The sequence below is a fragment of the Chelonus insularis genome, unplaced genomic scaffold (genome assembly GCF_013357705.1).
Source record: "Chelonus insularis isolate UGA/USDA-ARS -01 unplaced genomic scaffold, ASM1335770v1 contig_56_pilon, whole genome shotgun sequence".
In the NCBI taxonomy this organism is placed as follows: domain Eukaryota; kingdom Metazoa; phylum Arthropoda; class Insecta; order Hymenoptera; family Braconidae; genus Chelonus; species Chelonus insularis.
Window position 1 is genome coordinate 307477 of NW_023276648.1, and position 14954 is coordinate 322430.

Sequence of the window (14954 nt, forward strand, 5' to 3'; positions counted from 1 at the left end):
TTTTCTTCTTTATTTAATCATGTTCCTTCAAAGTTTTCCCCTTTATATGTAATTTTTGTTCCTTTTTCTTCAGCTTCAGTTGCAATTTTTAATAAGAATTGGTCGTGATTCGACTTAACTACAGAATAACATCTCATGAATGTTATGTAAACACACTGGTGCAGTTTTTTTATCTTCATAGAATATAATATAGAAATTTCTAATCTTACAAAAATGAGACTGACCTCTCCAGAAGCAACAGTAATATATGCCAACTCTTTGTACATAAGTTTTTTGATTACCATAAAACCCTCCATATCAATAATATAAAGTTTTTAATTCTTCATTTTTTTTTTAATTTTACACACAACTTTTCATTGTAAGCTCAAATATAAAAGTAAATTGATTCGATTATCTTAAATATGACTTTAAATCTGCAACTGAAAAGTAGTTTTTTTCAATCTTATCGGTATTTTTATCGAACTATAAAAATATTTTCAAAAAGTGACGCAACAATAAAAAAACCATATAATTAGTTAAGGTGAAAGGGTAGTTTTGTTATCACGTGTGGCGATGTATTTAATTTTATATTAATAATTAACTGGTGGTACTACTCGTACATTTTTATTTTGAAAGTCACAAAGTGAACATGTGAAACATGTGTAAATCAGGCCAACGAAAAAATATTTCTAAGAAAATTACACTACTTTCAAAAACAATTATGAAATATCAGTGCTCTGCAGTGGTCTGGGTGCGACCCGGAAGGTCCACACGACCAACTTCCCAGTGGAAAAAATCAAGAAACAATTTGAATAGAACCCGTCTCCATTTTTTATAACAAATGGAATTGTTAGAAACGAAATGAGTCTGTTTTTATTCATTTGATATGGTTAGTTACTTTATTTCAGTAAAAGAAAAAAACGTGCGTTAGAAGAATTCGAATATACCTCATAGATCCTTTTTTTCATTATTTACAACAAATTTCATTGTTATACACGAAAAAAGTATGTTTTCATTTATGTCATACAGTTGGTAACATTTTTTTAGTAAACGAAAAAATTATGCGTTAAAAGTACTCATATATATAGAAAGGGTCCCTATTTTTATTGTTTATAACAATTTAAAACTTATTATTTAAATATTACTATGATCAATAATCACTTGTTAGCAACAATTTTCAATTGTTATGTACATAATTCCATATTATTGACTATTATGACAATTGACAATCATTATTGACTATTATAGCGTCTTTAATGCTGTTTTCTCAATCCTGACACGAGTTTAAAATTCTTTCATTGCTGATTTTTTTTTTTTAAATTGTTTTTTGTGATGAAATATTGTCACCATATTTCCATACAAGTATTCTTATCATTTGATATTCATATTTCTGCAATGATCTTAAAATTTTGTCTAAGAAATGGTATAATTGATCAATTGCAAAATTCAGGTAATTTCCTTTTTTGCCAGTGTTTTTATTCTGCATAAAAAATGGCTGGACCGATTTTGCTAAAAATCTGATCAGTTCTAAGTTACGTGATTACGCGTCGTATGCAGTTGGTCTCACGTCGATATCATTTTTTGTTCTCGAGATAATCGAGGCGAAAAATAATTCCGAACGAATATACGAACATACGCACATACAAACATACGCACATACGTACATACACACACACAGACGTTCACGTAAGAACTATCGTATTCAACTCTGGGGACCTTAAAACGTGGAGATATGTCAAAATTAGCGATTCGCAAAATCGGACCCATTACTATAAGTTCCCACTGGGAAGTTAATAATAACAGACTCTGCACAGATTAACCTTTATTTTCTTAATACTCGTAAAACTCGAAAGGATGATTTAATTGACATCCGGAGTAGTGGGGGTCCTGTTTCTTCTGACGAAGAGCTGCCTTGTAAGGAACGACCTGTTACCGGTAATGAGAATCAGGGAAAGGAATTCGATAAACCTGATTTATTTTTACGCCCTAATGAGAACAAACTTTGTGAGGCAGAGAAGAAGAGAAGAAGGAAGGCAAAGCTGCTGAAACTGAAGAAATCCAGGGCTAGCATAGCCGGAGCAAAAGCTGAGCCAACGCAGAGGACACTGGGGACCCCTGTGATCACCTGTGGAATCTCTAGAGGTGGGATAACTTCCAGTGGAACCGGGACTGACCATAAGGTTGATACCGAAGCTACTAGCTCTAGCAAGTCAGGGTCTTCTATCGGAGCCATAGGTAATATGAAAAAACAAAGGTCGAAGGATGACCCCCCCCCCTGCCCTCGACGAGAAATGTTGAGCGAAAAAGGCTCACATAGCGCCCGGGCCCAGCAGCTGCCTTGAAGATGCTGTAGGAGGCAAACGCGCGGAACCTCTACCCTTCTGTGCCTCTCAGCAAGCAGCGAAGGGAATTGATGCTAGCGAGACTCCTTTGGAGCCTGGACGATACTATCAAAAATGGTACTTTTCTGGCATAATCTCGACACATGGGCTCCTGTAGATTCACTGTCTTGATGAACAGGCAGTCACTTGGTTCAAGGAGTCAGTACCCCTAATAAAGGTCTGAGAAGGAGCAAACCTCGAGGTTCTCGAGAGGGAGAAAGTTCCAAGACTCTCGAAAGTCACCGCGACTGCATACTAACCTCTTGTCAGTATAGAACACGAAGGTGACATCAATGCTGACTAGTTTAGTCATTGGTGTGGACGACGAGACACGAGAGCTCTTTAAAAGGTTAGGAATGAGACCTTACTGTGGCCTAGGCTGAGCTCGTTCTCACGATGCGCTGAAGGTTATGAAGAGGAAACAGGCCACACCTGGAAAGAGACGTTTACTGGTGGCAGGGACCTCCGCAGTGGTTCCTTCTCCAAGCGAAAAAAGGAGGCATGTGAAAACGCATACAGCCTTCACCTCGAAGGAGAAGGAATCGCTAGGAGGGCCTATCAACCCCCCACCTCTGAGGGAGCCATCGAGGAGGCCCGAAAAGCCGCACTGTGGTGAGGGCAAACCTTAGAGTATTGAGTGGGTGGAAATGCAGGTCTATGGTTGAGTCTGCAAAAAGGCAAGTCTAGAGAAGCTTCTGCGAGAGACTGGAGACACTACTTGAGGTAGCCAGCCTCTGCAAACTGCTTACTCCCCGAAAAAATGTGGCGCTCCGGGGCCCAGAATTTTCTGAAGAAGAAATAGTCGACGATTATCGGGGTAAACTAGAGCTCCTGATTAAAACGCATTTTCCGGGATCAACTCCAGGGCAAGAGACCATAAGCGAGGCTGATGGATCGAGTAGGCTCGTGAGGGCCAACCGGAAAACCGCAAGGCGAGTAGTGACCTACGATCGAGTAAAATGAGTGGTCGGTACCTTCGGTCACTAAAAAGGTCCGGGCACGAACAGAGTTTATTCGGTTCTGTTGCAGATGGACGGTAAGCAACTATAGGGCAGACTAAAACAAATTTACAGATTCTGCCTTGTTATGAGTCACATAAACAATGCGCTTCCTTGGAGCAACTTTAGATGAAAATCTCTACTGGAGGGCGCATGTGGACAAACAGGTTAAGAAAGCCACGGCTACCTTCTGGACCTGCAGAAGAATGTTCAGCACCACATGGCGTTTAAAGCTGAAAACAATAAAACGGCTGTACACAGCTGTTGTCATTCCCCAACTAACTTACGCCTCCATAGTGTGGTGGACCTCCGTCAGGGGGGACGTTTGTAAGAGGTAATTAAACAACGTCTATGGAGCGGCTCTACTGGGTACAATGGAAGCGTTGAGGACGACTCCGACCCCGGCCATGAGTTGCTTACTGAGCATTTCTCCGCCGGAAATTATGGTGGAGGCGTCAGTGAAGAGAGTTATCCGCTTGAGGAGCAGTAGACAGTAGAGGAGCTTTCGTACAGGGTATGCGGTGATTTTGGCCTTAGAGGACCTTTCGGGACTCAGCGGCGTTGCCCAGAAAGGCTAGAGTTCTCACCTAGGTACGAAGTCAATGTCTTGGACAGACGGACCTAGATGGAGGAAGACGAAAAATTTGCTATTCTTAAGAGATCTGTCTGGTACGTGGATAGGGCGAAGATCACGGGGGGAGAGGCTGGAGCCGGAATCTGGTGCAGTGGACCATGAGTGAAGGAATCCTACACCTCGAGCCAGGACGCTTCCGTTTTCCAAGCAAAAGTATACACAATCCACAATTTCAATTAAAAGAGCATGAAAAACTACCCGGAGAAAATAGTCATGACCATATTTCTAGAATTCTCGAAAACTCTATCAGAAACTCTTTCACTTATATGGATGATCGTCGAGTCAAGCGAAATTTACTAGAAATGTCTCATCAATAGATACTAAAGGTTGACGATAAATTCTAGTAATATTTACTCGACTAGAGAGTAATTTTCACAAATGTTGTAGGTATTTCAATCAAATTTTTCAACAATATATTTAAAAAATTCATAATTTAGTAAAATTATTAACGATATATATTGTATTTAGGTAACGTATCATCTACTATAATTTTTAAGAAATATTATGCTCTTTAAATTCTTTATCGTAAAAATCGTGGCGGTTCACGCAGAAAATGCAAAAAACCAATAAATAAACATAATTGAAATAATTAAAAAATCATTATTGATAGACGCTAAATGTATATGATAAACGCCAATCTTACGTATTTACAGTTTAAAGATTGCAGAAAACGCAGCTTTAAAGTTAGTAAAGAATATTCTTTTAGAGAGATTCGAACCTACGATCGCTTATAATGTACGCAACTAACTAAACCAACGCTTTAGCCCGCTTGGCTATCCGAAACAAATGAAATGAATCAAAATTCTTATTTATATAAAATTGTGGCAACATGGTCATTCGAATACTGTTTAGCAAAAAGTATGAAAACGCGTTTCATGCTACTAATGATATTTTACTAGAATTTTAGTAACGTTTTCTGGAATGCCTTGAATCGGCTAGTCAACTAATAAGGCTCTCATAATTTTCGTCTATCCAGTCATTTTTACTAGAAAACATAAGAAAGTAATTAAGAAACACAGTGGAAATCTTAAATTGACTCTGCTTTATTTTTCTAATACTATTCATCAGATGGTATAAGAAACTATTTTACTCTGCGAATAAACATCAAAGTCGAAGCTAAGAAAATAATTCCCTTTTTCCGAAAAAATCCATCACAAAAAGTCTATAACTTAAAAACTTAAATTATTTCTTGATGAAACCAATTTTTATCGAGAGAATATAAACAATTATGAAAAACGTGTCTTTGCAATTTTAAAAATAACATTAATGACCGTGAACAAAATCGCAATTTAAAATTTTTTAATCGTTATTGATTAATTATATCTAGTCACAATAATTACCGAAAAAAATACGTCGTAATCAGAGACTGAACAATTTATGATTAGTCAATCAACGCTCCTTCTATGTCCAAGAAGACTCCAATTGCCGACCTGCCCGTCTCCAGAGCTCTCTCCAGGCCTCCTACGAGGTCATGGAGGGCGGTCTTTACAGACTTGCCACTTTGGTAGGCGTGTTGCGCTGAGCATAAGGGTTTAATGCACAGTGCGCTCTCCTTAAGGTAACAGTCCACAAGCCGCTTTAGTGTCTTTAGGACAAAGGAGGTTAGACTTATTTGCCTGTAAGCCTTTATCTGATCGTAGTGGTCCTGACCCATTTAGGGTATGAATACTACTCTGACCGTTCGCCATGCCTTAAGTATGTTGCTCATGGCAAGGCAGGATCGGTAAATAGTCATCAGTCTGCGCCATATTCGCTTTCTGCCCATTTGCAACAGAATTGCTCTACAGTTAGTAATGTGAAAAATTGTCATTTGGTATTAACTATTTCAAAGCGTAGAACAGGGATAACTAGTAGATTAACTTAGTGAGTTCAGCAGATAATTCATCGATTATGGTTACCGTAGTTTTCTCATAGATTTTAACTGGGGTGTAGTACTGTAGAACACTTATGGGTTTGAACTAGTGGGAGGGTATAGAGTGTGTAGTACTGTAGAACTAACTGATCAGTTTTATGAGTTATACATTGAACGCAGACTTACATAAAATCAAACTTTACTAGATTAAATTATTTCAATTATTCCGTACTAACTATGTATCATGATGAACAACGATTTTTTACCATAACAATTTAATTATTGTGGAGGAACAGAAATTCAACCTCATGATAAATTCTTAATTTCCACTGGAAAGTTGGTCGTGTAGACTGATCGCGTTGCATCTAATCCGCGTTGCATCTTGCGAATTATCCGAAACAGGATGGAGTTGAAGGTTCCTCATTACGTAAATTCATTAAAAAAAACCAATATCTAGTAAACATGAATTTATTAACCAAAAACAAAATCAACCTTTTTATAGCCAGGCGGCATTAAACAATTATTTCACAATCAAACGTCTTCAACCTAGGTTCTGGATCGTTCTACAATTTTTTCTAAAACCCGAAGCAAAATCATTAATATTTCTCATAAATGCAATATAATAACTTGAACTGTCAAGTTATGTGCGAGGTCTTAATGGACCATGGCAAGCAGACGTACAAGGAGACCTCGCGAGGTGGTCACCGTCGATTAAGCTGAGATTTTTATATAGTTATCTACGTCGAAAATGATGATCGACGTATTTCCAAATGCAAAATTGACTGGATTTTCTAATTCATCTGGTTTAATAAATGTATAACTACTTTTAAACCATGAATAACGAAAAAGTCTGTTGATAACAATACTTTGTTGTTTCCTGTACTAAAAGTCTTTTTATCATACACTATCGGATCTTGTTTAACATTTTCAAATGTACAATTCAAAACGAAATTCACAAGCGAATTAATTTTTGATAATTGATTAGATTTTACTTTTTTACTAATTAATTTTTCACAATCTTTAAGAAAATTTTTTAAATTTAAATATCTAAAGTTCAATATTGCATGAGTACTAACACGTTTTTTGGAAATACTGGCCAGATCAATCCCCTTATATTCTGAGATTGCAATGATGTACAGGTTGATGGTATAGCTGATGCTCTTGAGGAAGATGGTAGAGCTGATACTCTTAAGGTAGATAATATAGCTGGTGCTGTTGAGGTAGATGATATAGCTAGTGCTGTTGGAGTAGATGGTACAGCTGCTGATGATGATGATAATGATATAGTTGGAGTAATTGCTATTCCTCCTCGTCTTTCAATTTCTGAGCGAATGGTAATTTTTTATTTTGTGACTCAACATGAAGCATGGTATAAAACTGTTCTGCTATATTTCCCATCGTTAAATTTCTTCATAATCATACTGATGCTGTTTTTCTGAACAATCACGAACTGTTTCTAATTGACCGAGTGGAAGATTATAAAGTTTATTAATACGTCTGAAATTCATCGTATACAATTTTCTCTTAACTAAAAAAATTATTTTTATCCTTGTATTTATATATTTATAGATGTATTTATTTATTTATATATTTATATGTATTTTCTCTTCAACTCCCTCTGTTATAAATAAACCAATGGATTATGAGGAACATGATTATATAGGAAATCGACAGATCAAAAAAATTAATAAAAAATGATAATGTTCTAAGATAGCGTGAAAGTAAAAATGGAAACAACAGTTAATTTTTCAAAATCGATAAGAGAAAGGAACGAAAACTTCCAAATAGAAGGGCAATTATGATGTAAACAGCACCATAAAAGGTTGTACTTTTCAGAAGAAAAATCACTCACAAACGAACAGTTGTTTAATAACTTAATAATAGCACTACAGAGTGTTCGGCACAGACTAGAAAATATATTTTACCGCTTCAATTTACAGTAACATTTCTATTTTAACGTTTCATCTCAGTACTAATGTTGTTGCATTTAAATAAACAATAGGTGTCACTATAGTATACAAGTAATATTATTTGAATACAAATTTAACACGCTCCCATATCAAAATAATTGGTACACGGATATTGAAAAAATACAAAAAATGTACATAAATAAAACAAAATTACATGGAAGTTACACCTAACTGTTCAACAAAATTATTATGCTTTTGACAACTCAAACTTTTTGTAAATATATCTGCAGGCATAGAATTAGTATTTAAGTACTCTATTTTAATACAATTATTTTCAACTGCTGTTCTGACAAAATGAAATCTAATATCTATATGCTTGCTTCGTTTATGGAATACAGAATGTTTAGTTAACAAATTGTGCACTCTGGTTGTCATTATATAACAATACAGGCAAATCATTTCTACATTTCAACTTAAATAACAAGTTCTTTAAGTATATGGCTTCCTTACTTGCTTCACATATGGCCATATACTCAGCTTCTGTGCTTGACAGAGCTATTGTTGACTGCTTTTTGCATTCAAATGAAATTACACTATCAGACATTTTAAACATGAAACCTGTATAAGATTTGCGGTCAACACAATCTGATGCCCAATCTGCATCGGCATAACCTAACAGATCTAAATCATCTTTTACATATTTCAAACCAAAATGTTTAGTTTTTTGCAAATACTTTAGAACACGCTTTACATGCTTCCAATGAGTTTCATTATGATTGTTATTAAACTGGCTAAGGTAGCAAACAGAAAAAAATATATCAGGTCGGGTTAACATTGACAAATGGAGCAAACTTCCTATTAACTGCTGGTAGGGGTATTGTTTAGAACAATTATTATCACCCTTTTCAAGCTTCAAGTTTACTTCCATGGGAGTACTGACTGGATTACAATTTTTCATATTAAACTTATTCAACAAATGATCAACAAATTGTTCCTGGTCTACAAAAATTTTATTATTTTCCCTTCTAACCCTCATACCTAAACATTGTCTAATCTTTCCCAAGTCTTTCAACTTAAATTTACTTTTCAAATGATTTTTAAGGAATTCAGTTTCCTTTTGACTGTCAGAAAAAAAAATCATCTACAAACAAAGCCACACATATTCTAGCATTATTATTAAGTTTCATGAATAAACAGGGTTCATATTTTGATTTTTTATAACCTAAATCATGTAGACAATCTTCTACGCGTTTATACCATGCCCTAGCAGACTGTTTTAGCCCGTAGATAGCACGTTTCAACTTTAACACTTTGTTTTCTTTATTACTACATTCAAAGTTCTGAGGTGAGCTCATATACACATTTTTATTTAAATATCCATTTGAAAATGCTGTGGTTACATCTAAGTGAGTAATATCCAAGTTATATTTGACACTTAATTCAAACAACAATCTTAATGTTGAATGACGGACAACTGGGGAGGAGCTTTCTGTATAGTCTATTCCTGCCTTTTGGGAGAATCCTTTGGCGACTAGACGAGCACGATATCTCACATTATTATCACAGTCCACTTTTTTCTTAAACACCCACTTACACTTAACCACTGTAGCTTGCTCTGGCCTGTTCACCACATCCCAAGCTTCATTTTCTTCGAATGATTTTAGTTCCTCCTGCATAGCTTTACACCATTTCTCTGATTCTGGTCGATTTACAGCCGCTTCATCTGTTATCAGCTGGTCTGCACATAAATTTAAGTCTGTTTCAACACACATATTACTATAACCATATCGGTCAGGTTTTTTCCTTTCTCTAACAGCTTTATCTGGTTTTTCACACTCAATTAGATCTTTCAAGTCCTTTGCTGGTATACTGTCAAAAAATTCATCTGAACTACTGTGTGAGTTTGATTCTCCTATGTAAGTACTGTCATTATTGTTACTTTTCACTGTACCAGTTGACACTTCAGAGTCCGAGCCATCAGAATCTCTATTCTGACCAAGACTGTCAGATGAGGACACATTGTTTTCATTTATTGTTGCTTGCACTATTTCTGAATTATCCTGCTCCATGACAGTGACATCCCTGCATGTTATCACTTCATTGGTACTGGGACTGTACAGCCTGCACCCCTTTATATTATCAGCATACCCAACTAAGTAATGCTTTTCTGCCTTTATATCCCATTTCAGCCTTTTTTGTTTAGGGATGTGAGCCATAACTGTGCTTCCAAACAACCTTAGATGACTGACATTTGGCTTGCAGCCAGTCCAAAGTTCATAGGGAGTTTTTTGGTTCAACCCAGAAGCAACTGTTCTATTTTTTAAGTACACAGTTGTGTGAACTGCTTCTACCCAAAACTTCTTCTCAAACTTTGCATTATAAAGTAAGCATCTGGCTCTCTCCACAAGAGTGCGGTTAAATCTTTCACACATCCCATTTTTTCTGGGGTATGTAGGTTGGTGCGCTGATGTGGTAGTGATGTATTATGCCATGTTGTTTTAAATAGTTTCCATTTCATTTGATTAAAATTCTGTGCCATTGTCTGTCCTTAGAACTTTTATACTGCAATTCATCTGTTTTTCAACCATAATCTTGAAATCTTCAAAACAATTTATATTATGTGGAAATGGCAATCTGGTTTGTTTGGCTTCACAGCACACTGTGCAATTGAACTTGCTGATCTCAGCTTTCTTGTCAAATTCTGGGCCATCAACAGCACCCTCTCTCATGTCATTCATGTCTTTGCTATTTATATGTCCAAGTCTTCTGTACCAAATTATATTTGAGGTCGTTGTTGCTGAAGCCGCGAACAAACATGCTGACCTGGTGTTCAACTTGTAGACCCCATTTACTAACTCTGCTATGCCAATCAGTTCATTCTGCCGATTTCTGATGTAACAACATTCCTGATGAAAACTGACTTTGTTACCATGCTTTATCAGCTGACTGACAGACAATAAGTTGGTGGTGAGTGTGGGAATACAGAACACATCTTTGACAACAATATCAAATTCCTTGTTGTTCACAACAGTCGTAATTTGTGTATCTCCAGAGCACAATACAGGCATAGTTGTTCTGCTTGCAACTATAATCTTCTTTGTAGTGAGGTTACATGACGCATTTTTTATGTTGTCTTGGCTGATCATGTGACTACTGGCACCAGAGTCAATGTACCATTCATGCTTATCAAAACTGCCATTAAGAAGTACTGCACTGAACGCATTTACTTGTTTTTCCTTTGTTTGCGGACATTGGTTTTTATAGTGACCGGTTTGTTTACATTCATAGCATATTATCACTTTGACAGGTCGGTTTAACGTTTCAACAGTTTTGACAACTTTATTTTCTTTACGGCGCTGCCAACCTTTAGATGCTAAAAATGCGCTTTCGGACTCACTGCTGCCAACATTATCGCTCATGTCGAACAATTTGGTTTTTATGACGTCAGCAGATATGGCCAACCCAGAATGTTCGATCGCCATGATCATGGGCGAAAATTTGTCCGGCAATTCTGCCAACAACAGCGATCCTATCCATCCTATATCTTAAAGTTGATGAGTTAGATGGAAGATGCCATATTGGTCATGTTTTCCGATGATCTGATTGGTTTGTAGTAGACCAATAGCGTGTATTACAATATTGTAGTAGTAGGTAGTAAGAACTATATAAAAACTATAGTAATCAACGTAAGAGTATACTAGATAATTTCACTGACTGTATCGTAGAACAGTATAGTGTAATTTTACATGAGAGAGTGGGGAGTCTTTCTCCTTCATTGATTCGACCATATTGTTCCTGCCGGTTAAATCTTTCTTCTGCGTTTGGGACTTCACGAGTGCAGACGTGTTACGTGGTGTAGTGTACAGACCAATATTATACAGTTTGTTAGGTTATTATTGTGATCAAGATGAGCATGAACTTCACTTCTGACGAAGAAATAGATGCATGTTGTGTGGTCGACAACACTGTGTAAGTCAAATATTTTGATTTTTTTAATAAATGTGTCAATATATATTTGTTTTAATTTTAATCTCTTTTTTTCACTTCATGTTGAGTTTTTTTTCTTAGAATTCTTTCTTTTTCTATTGTTTCTTCATCTTGATAAGGTTTCATTCTTTTCATTGAATTTTGTTTCGTAACGAAACTACAAAATTCGAAGAAAACAATGTTACTTTATCAAGATAAATGAAACGCTTCAATCTTTTGTTTTTTTTTCGTTGTTACAGGCGTTTAGTCGGCTATGTTGATGATATCATCAGCATCAAACCTGTGGGGAAGATGGAAAAAAAACTCTACAAAATAATTGTTAACAATGGTTCAAACCGTCGCGTTCGAGTTTTGTTCTGGAAGGATTTCGCATTAGAATGGCATTCTCAAATCACCAGCAACGTTGTAAGTGTATTTTTTTATTTTATATATGTATGTTTTTTTCTTCATTTATTTAAATCTATTCGTAATTACATAGAACTTTGAATCAATTTCAGATTATTGATATTAATCGAGGACGTCCCACATTAGTGAATCAAACGTATGTAGACCTATCCGACGGCTTGGCACCAATGGAATTAACTATTGTTAAATGCACGAAAGTCAAGTTGGGTCCAACTTATTCAGCCAATGCAGCTACACCGGTGGTAATTAAAGAGATTTCAATTCAAGATTTTCAGAATACAACTGAAAATGCATTTTGTAAGTTAATTTGTTTTATAATTATTTTTCTTTTCAATATCTGTCATACAGTACTTTGTTATCAACAAAAAAATTTTTACAGATATTACAGCCTATGTAAAAGTAGTATTTGAAAATATTACTGCTGGTGGATCATCATATGGTTGCGGTGCAATTGCTGATGGAACAACAAAAATTGTTGTCAAAATTGCGGTATTCGATCAAGATGAAAATATTGAAGTTGGAAGCACTGTCAAGATTCTCGGATCAAAAAAAGAAGATAAAAGTAAGATTAATTGATTCTTTTTTTTATTATTTATAAAATTTTATTTGTAAATTTACAAATAGAATAAATTTTATATTTAAATCTGTTTTAGATGGAAATATGTTTATCCAGGTCAACGACTCAAATGATATTACCCTGATACACAAAGATCCTGTAGATGAAAACAAGATTCGTGGTTTCAGGACTCCTAAAAGATCATACCGTTCACCATTAGCTGTTCTTGATGACGCAAATAAACAGAAAACAATTTAAAAAACTATTTTTTTTTTAAAGAAAAGATTGCGGTTATATATTATTATAAGTAAGAATGACAGTATTCTTGCAGTATTCTAAACTAACTAATTACTAGATTACTAAAAAATAAGAAGAAGTGATATGTAACAAATAATAAGACTAGAATACTTATAATAATAATTAACAAGTAATTAAAATATAAATGATTATAAAAATGTAATAATATTTAAACTAAATGCAAATATTTATGATATAAATATTCATTGTAAAACATATTTTTCTTAATAAAAATTCTACGTGTGTAATACATAAAGATTAAATTAAATTTTATGCTTGACAATAAACTAAGAATAAAGCAAAGTACATTAAAAAAAAATTCGATATCTCCGGTCGGTAACATCAAATTGTAATTATTGTGTCTATTAACATGCCAGACCTGTTGAATCTTTCATCTTTGCACGAGATTTCATTGAGTGTGGACGTATCACGTGGTTTGATTTTTTTTGTTTGGTTATTCCTATCAAAATGAATTTTACTTCAAATCAAGAAATAGATACGTATTTTGCTCATAATTTTTTCACGTGAGTTAATATTTTATATTCTAACAATGTTAATATTTTTAAATGTTATTATCTTTAAAATAATGGACATTTTTGTCTTAAAATTTTATTGATTCATTGCTTTTGAATCTTTAACAAAACAAACATGTAACAATTCTATAAAATTTTCAGACAAAAATATAATTTTATCAATGTAAATAAAACACATGAATATTTGTTTTTTTTTTTTATATGTGGACCATCAACAGTGATTTGGTTGGTTACGTTGACAACATTGAAAGCATCGTAAATATTGGACCAAATAATAAAAAGCTTTATCGAATTATCATGAATAATGGTTCTAATCGTCGCGTTCGAGTTTTGTTTTGGGATGATCACGCATTAATATGGCATTCTGAAATCACCATGAATACTGTCAGTATAAATACATATTTACAATATATTCAATATTTAATAGTTTATTTATAATTCGATCATTTATAAATTGCAGGTGATTAATATTACTCATGCATATGCGTCATTGATCAATCAAGTTTATGTAAATCCAGCTAACGGATTAGCACCAATAGAGTTAAAAATTACTGACAAATCAAGAATTATATTAGGTCCGATTCACCCAATGTGACTTCAAAAAGACTATACATAAATAATAACAAGATAATAAATAATAAGTCAGCTTAAAATACTCAATGATGATACTTAATGAGAATAATGTCAATTACTAATGTATATTTACTTACTTTATAAAACGAATTTTTATGTGTTTCATTCAAATCATTGCATGTTATAAAATAGATATTTCTCAAGAAAAATGCAATTTTATAAAATAATTTAAATTAAATATAATTTTTTATATTAGAAAAAAAATTGACAATAAAGCAGAGTTCTTTACATAAAATGACAACATACCAAAAATCATATGTCGATAATATAGTTGGCATCATAACAGCAAATGTTATTTCTGCAAAAAAAAGTATCTTTGCTCCGTCCAGTGACATACATGTGAATAATTACTTTTTCAAAAACAGCAATAAATATTACTAATATCATTAACAATAAGAGTTTCCTGATTTTATTGTACACATCATAAATTTTAGAATCACCCAACAGATTGGTGAATACTAATGCACAGTACAGGTGAAAATTAAAAATTTATATTATGAGGTTAGATTGAATGCCATTTAATATGATTGTATCATTAAATCTTCATAAACTTTTTCTAATGTATGATTAATGTTTAATCAATAATTCTCTTATAGATTTCATCATTAAATCAGCTTCAATTCAAGTTAAATCGATAATCACCGTTTATTTCATGTGTAAGTATTTTTCCATTTATATTTCAGATGGAAATTCTTGATCCTTTTTTTCAATAGCATATACAATAAATTAATTCATTTAATCTAGGGTTTCTCAAAAATTATCAATTGAGATTTTATTAATTCGTTTGTA

At 34.1% G+C, this 14954-nt stretch overlaps 3 protein-coding genes across 4 annotated transcripts in view; 2 read left to right on the forward strand and 1 right to left on the reverse strand.

The window, feature by feature from the left end:
- The window catches only part of Nrx-1 (Neurexin 1), a 763150-nt gene that overhangs the window by 178599 nt on the left and 569597 nt on the right, over positions 1-14954 (reverse strand). The window lies entirely within an intron of this gene.
- Positions 11562-13083, forward strand: LOC118070363 (uncharacterized). Its single transcript, XM_035088917.1, has 5 exons — positions 11562-11723; positions 11981-12146; positions 12239-12443; positions 12526-12708; positions 12800-13083. Exons 1-5 carry the CDS (start codon positions 11662-11664, stop codon positions 12958-12960), a joined length of 777 nt encoding a protein of 258 aa, XP_034944808.1. The 5' UTR covers positions 11562-11661; the 3' UTR covers positions 12961-13083.
- On the forward strand, positions 13408-14558 carry LOC118070364 (uncharacterized). Its single transcript, XM_035088918.1, has 3 exons — positions 13408-13523; positions 13751-13916; positions 13993-14558. The coding sequence occupies exons 1-3, from the start codon at positions 13468-13470 to the stop codon at positions 14125-14127; spliced, it is 357 nt and encodes a 118-aa protein (XP_034944809.1). The 5' UTR covers positions 13408-13467; the 3' UTR covers positions 14128-14558.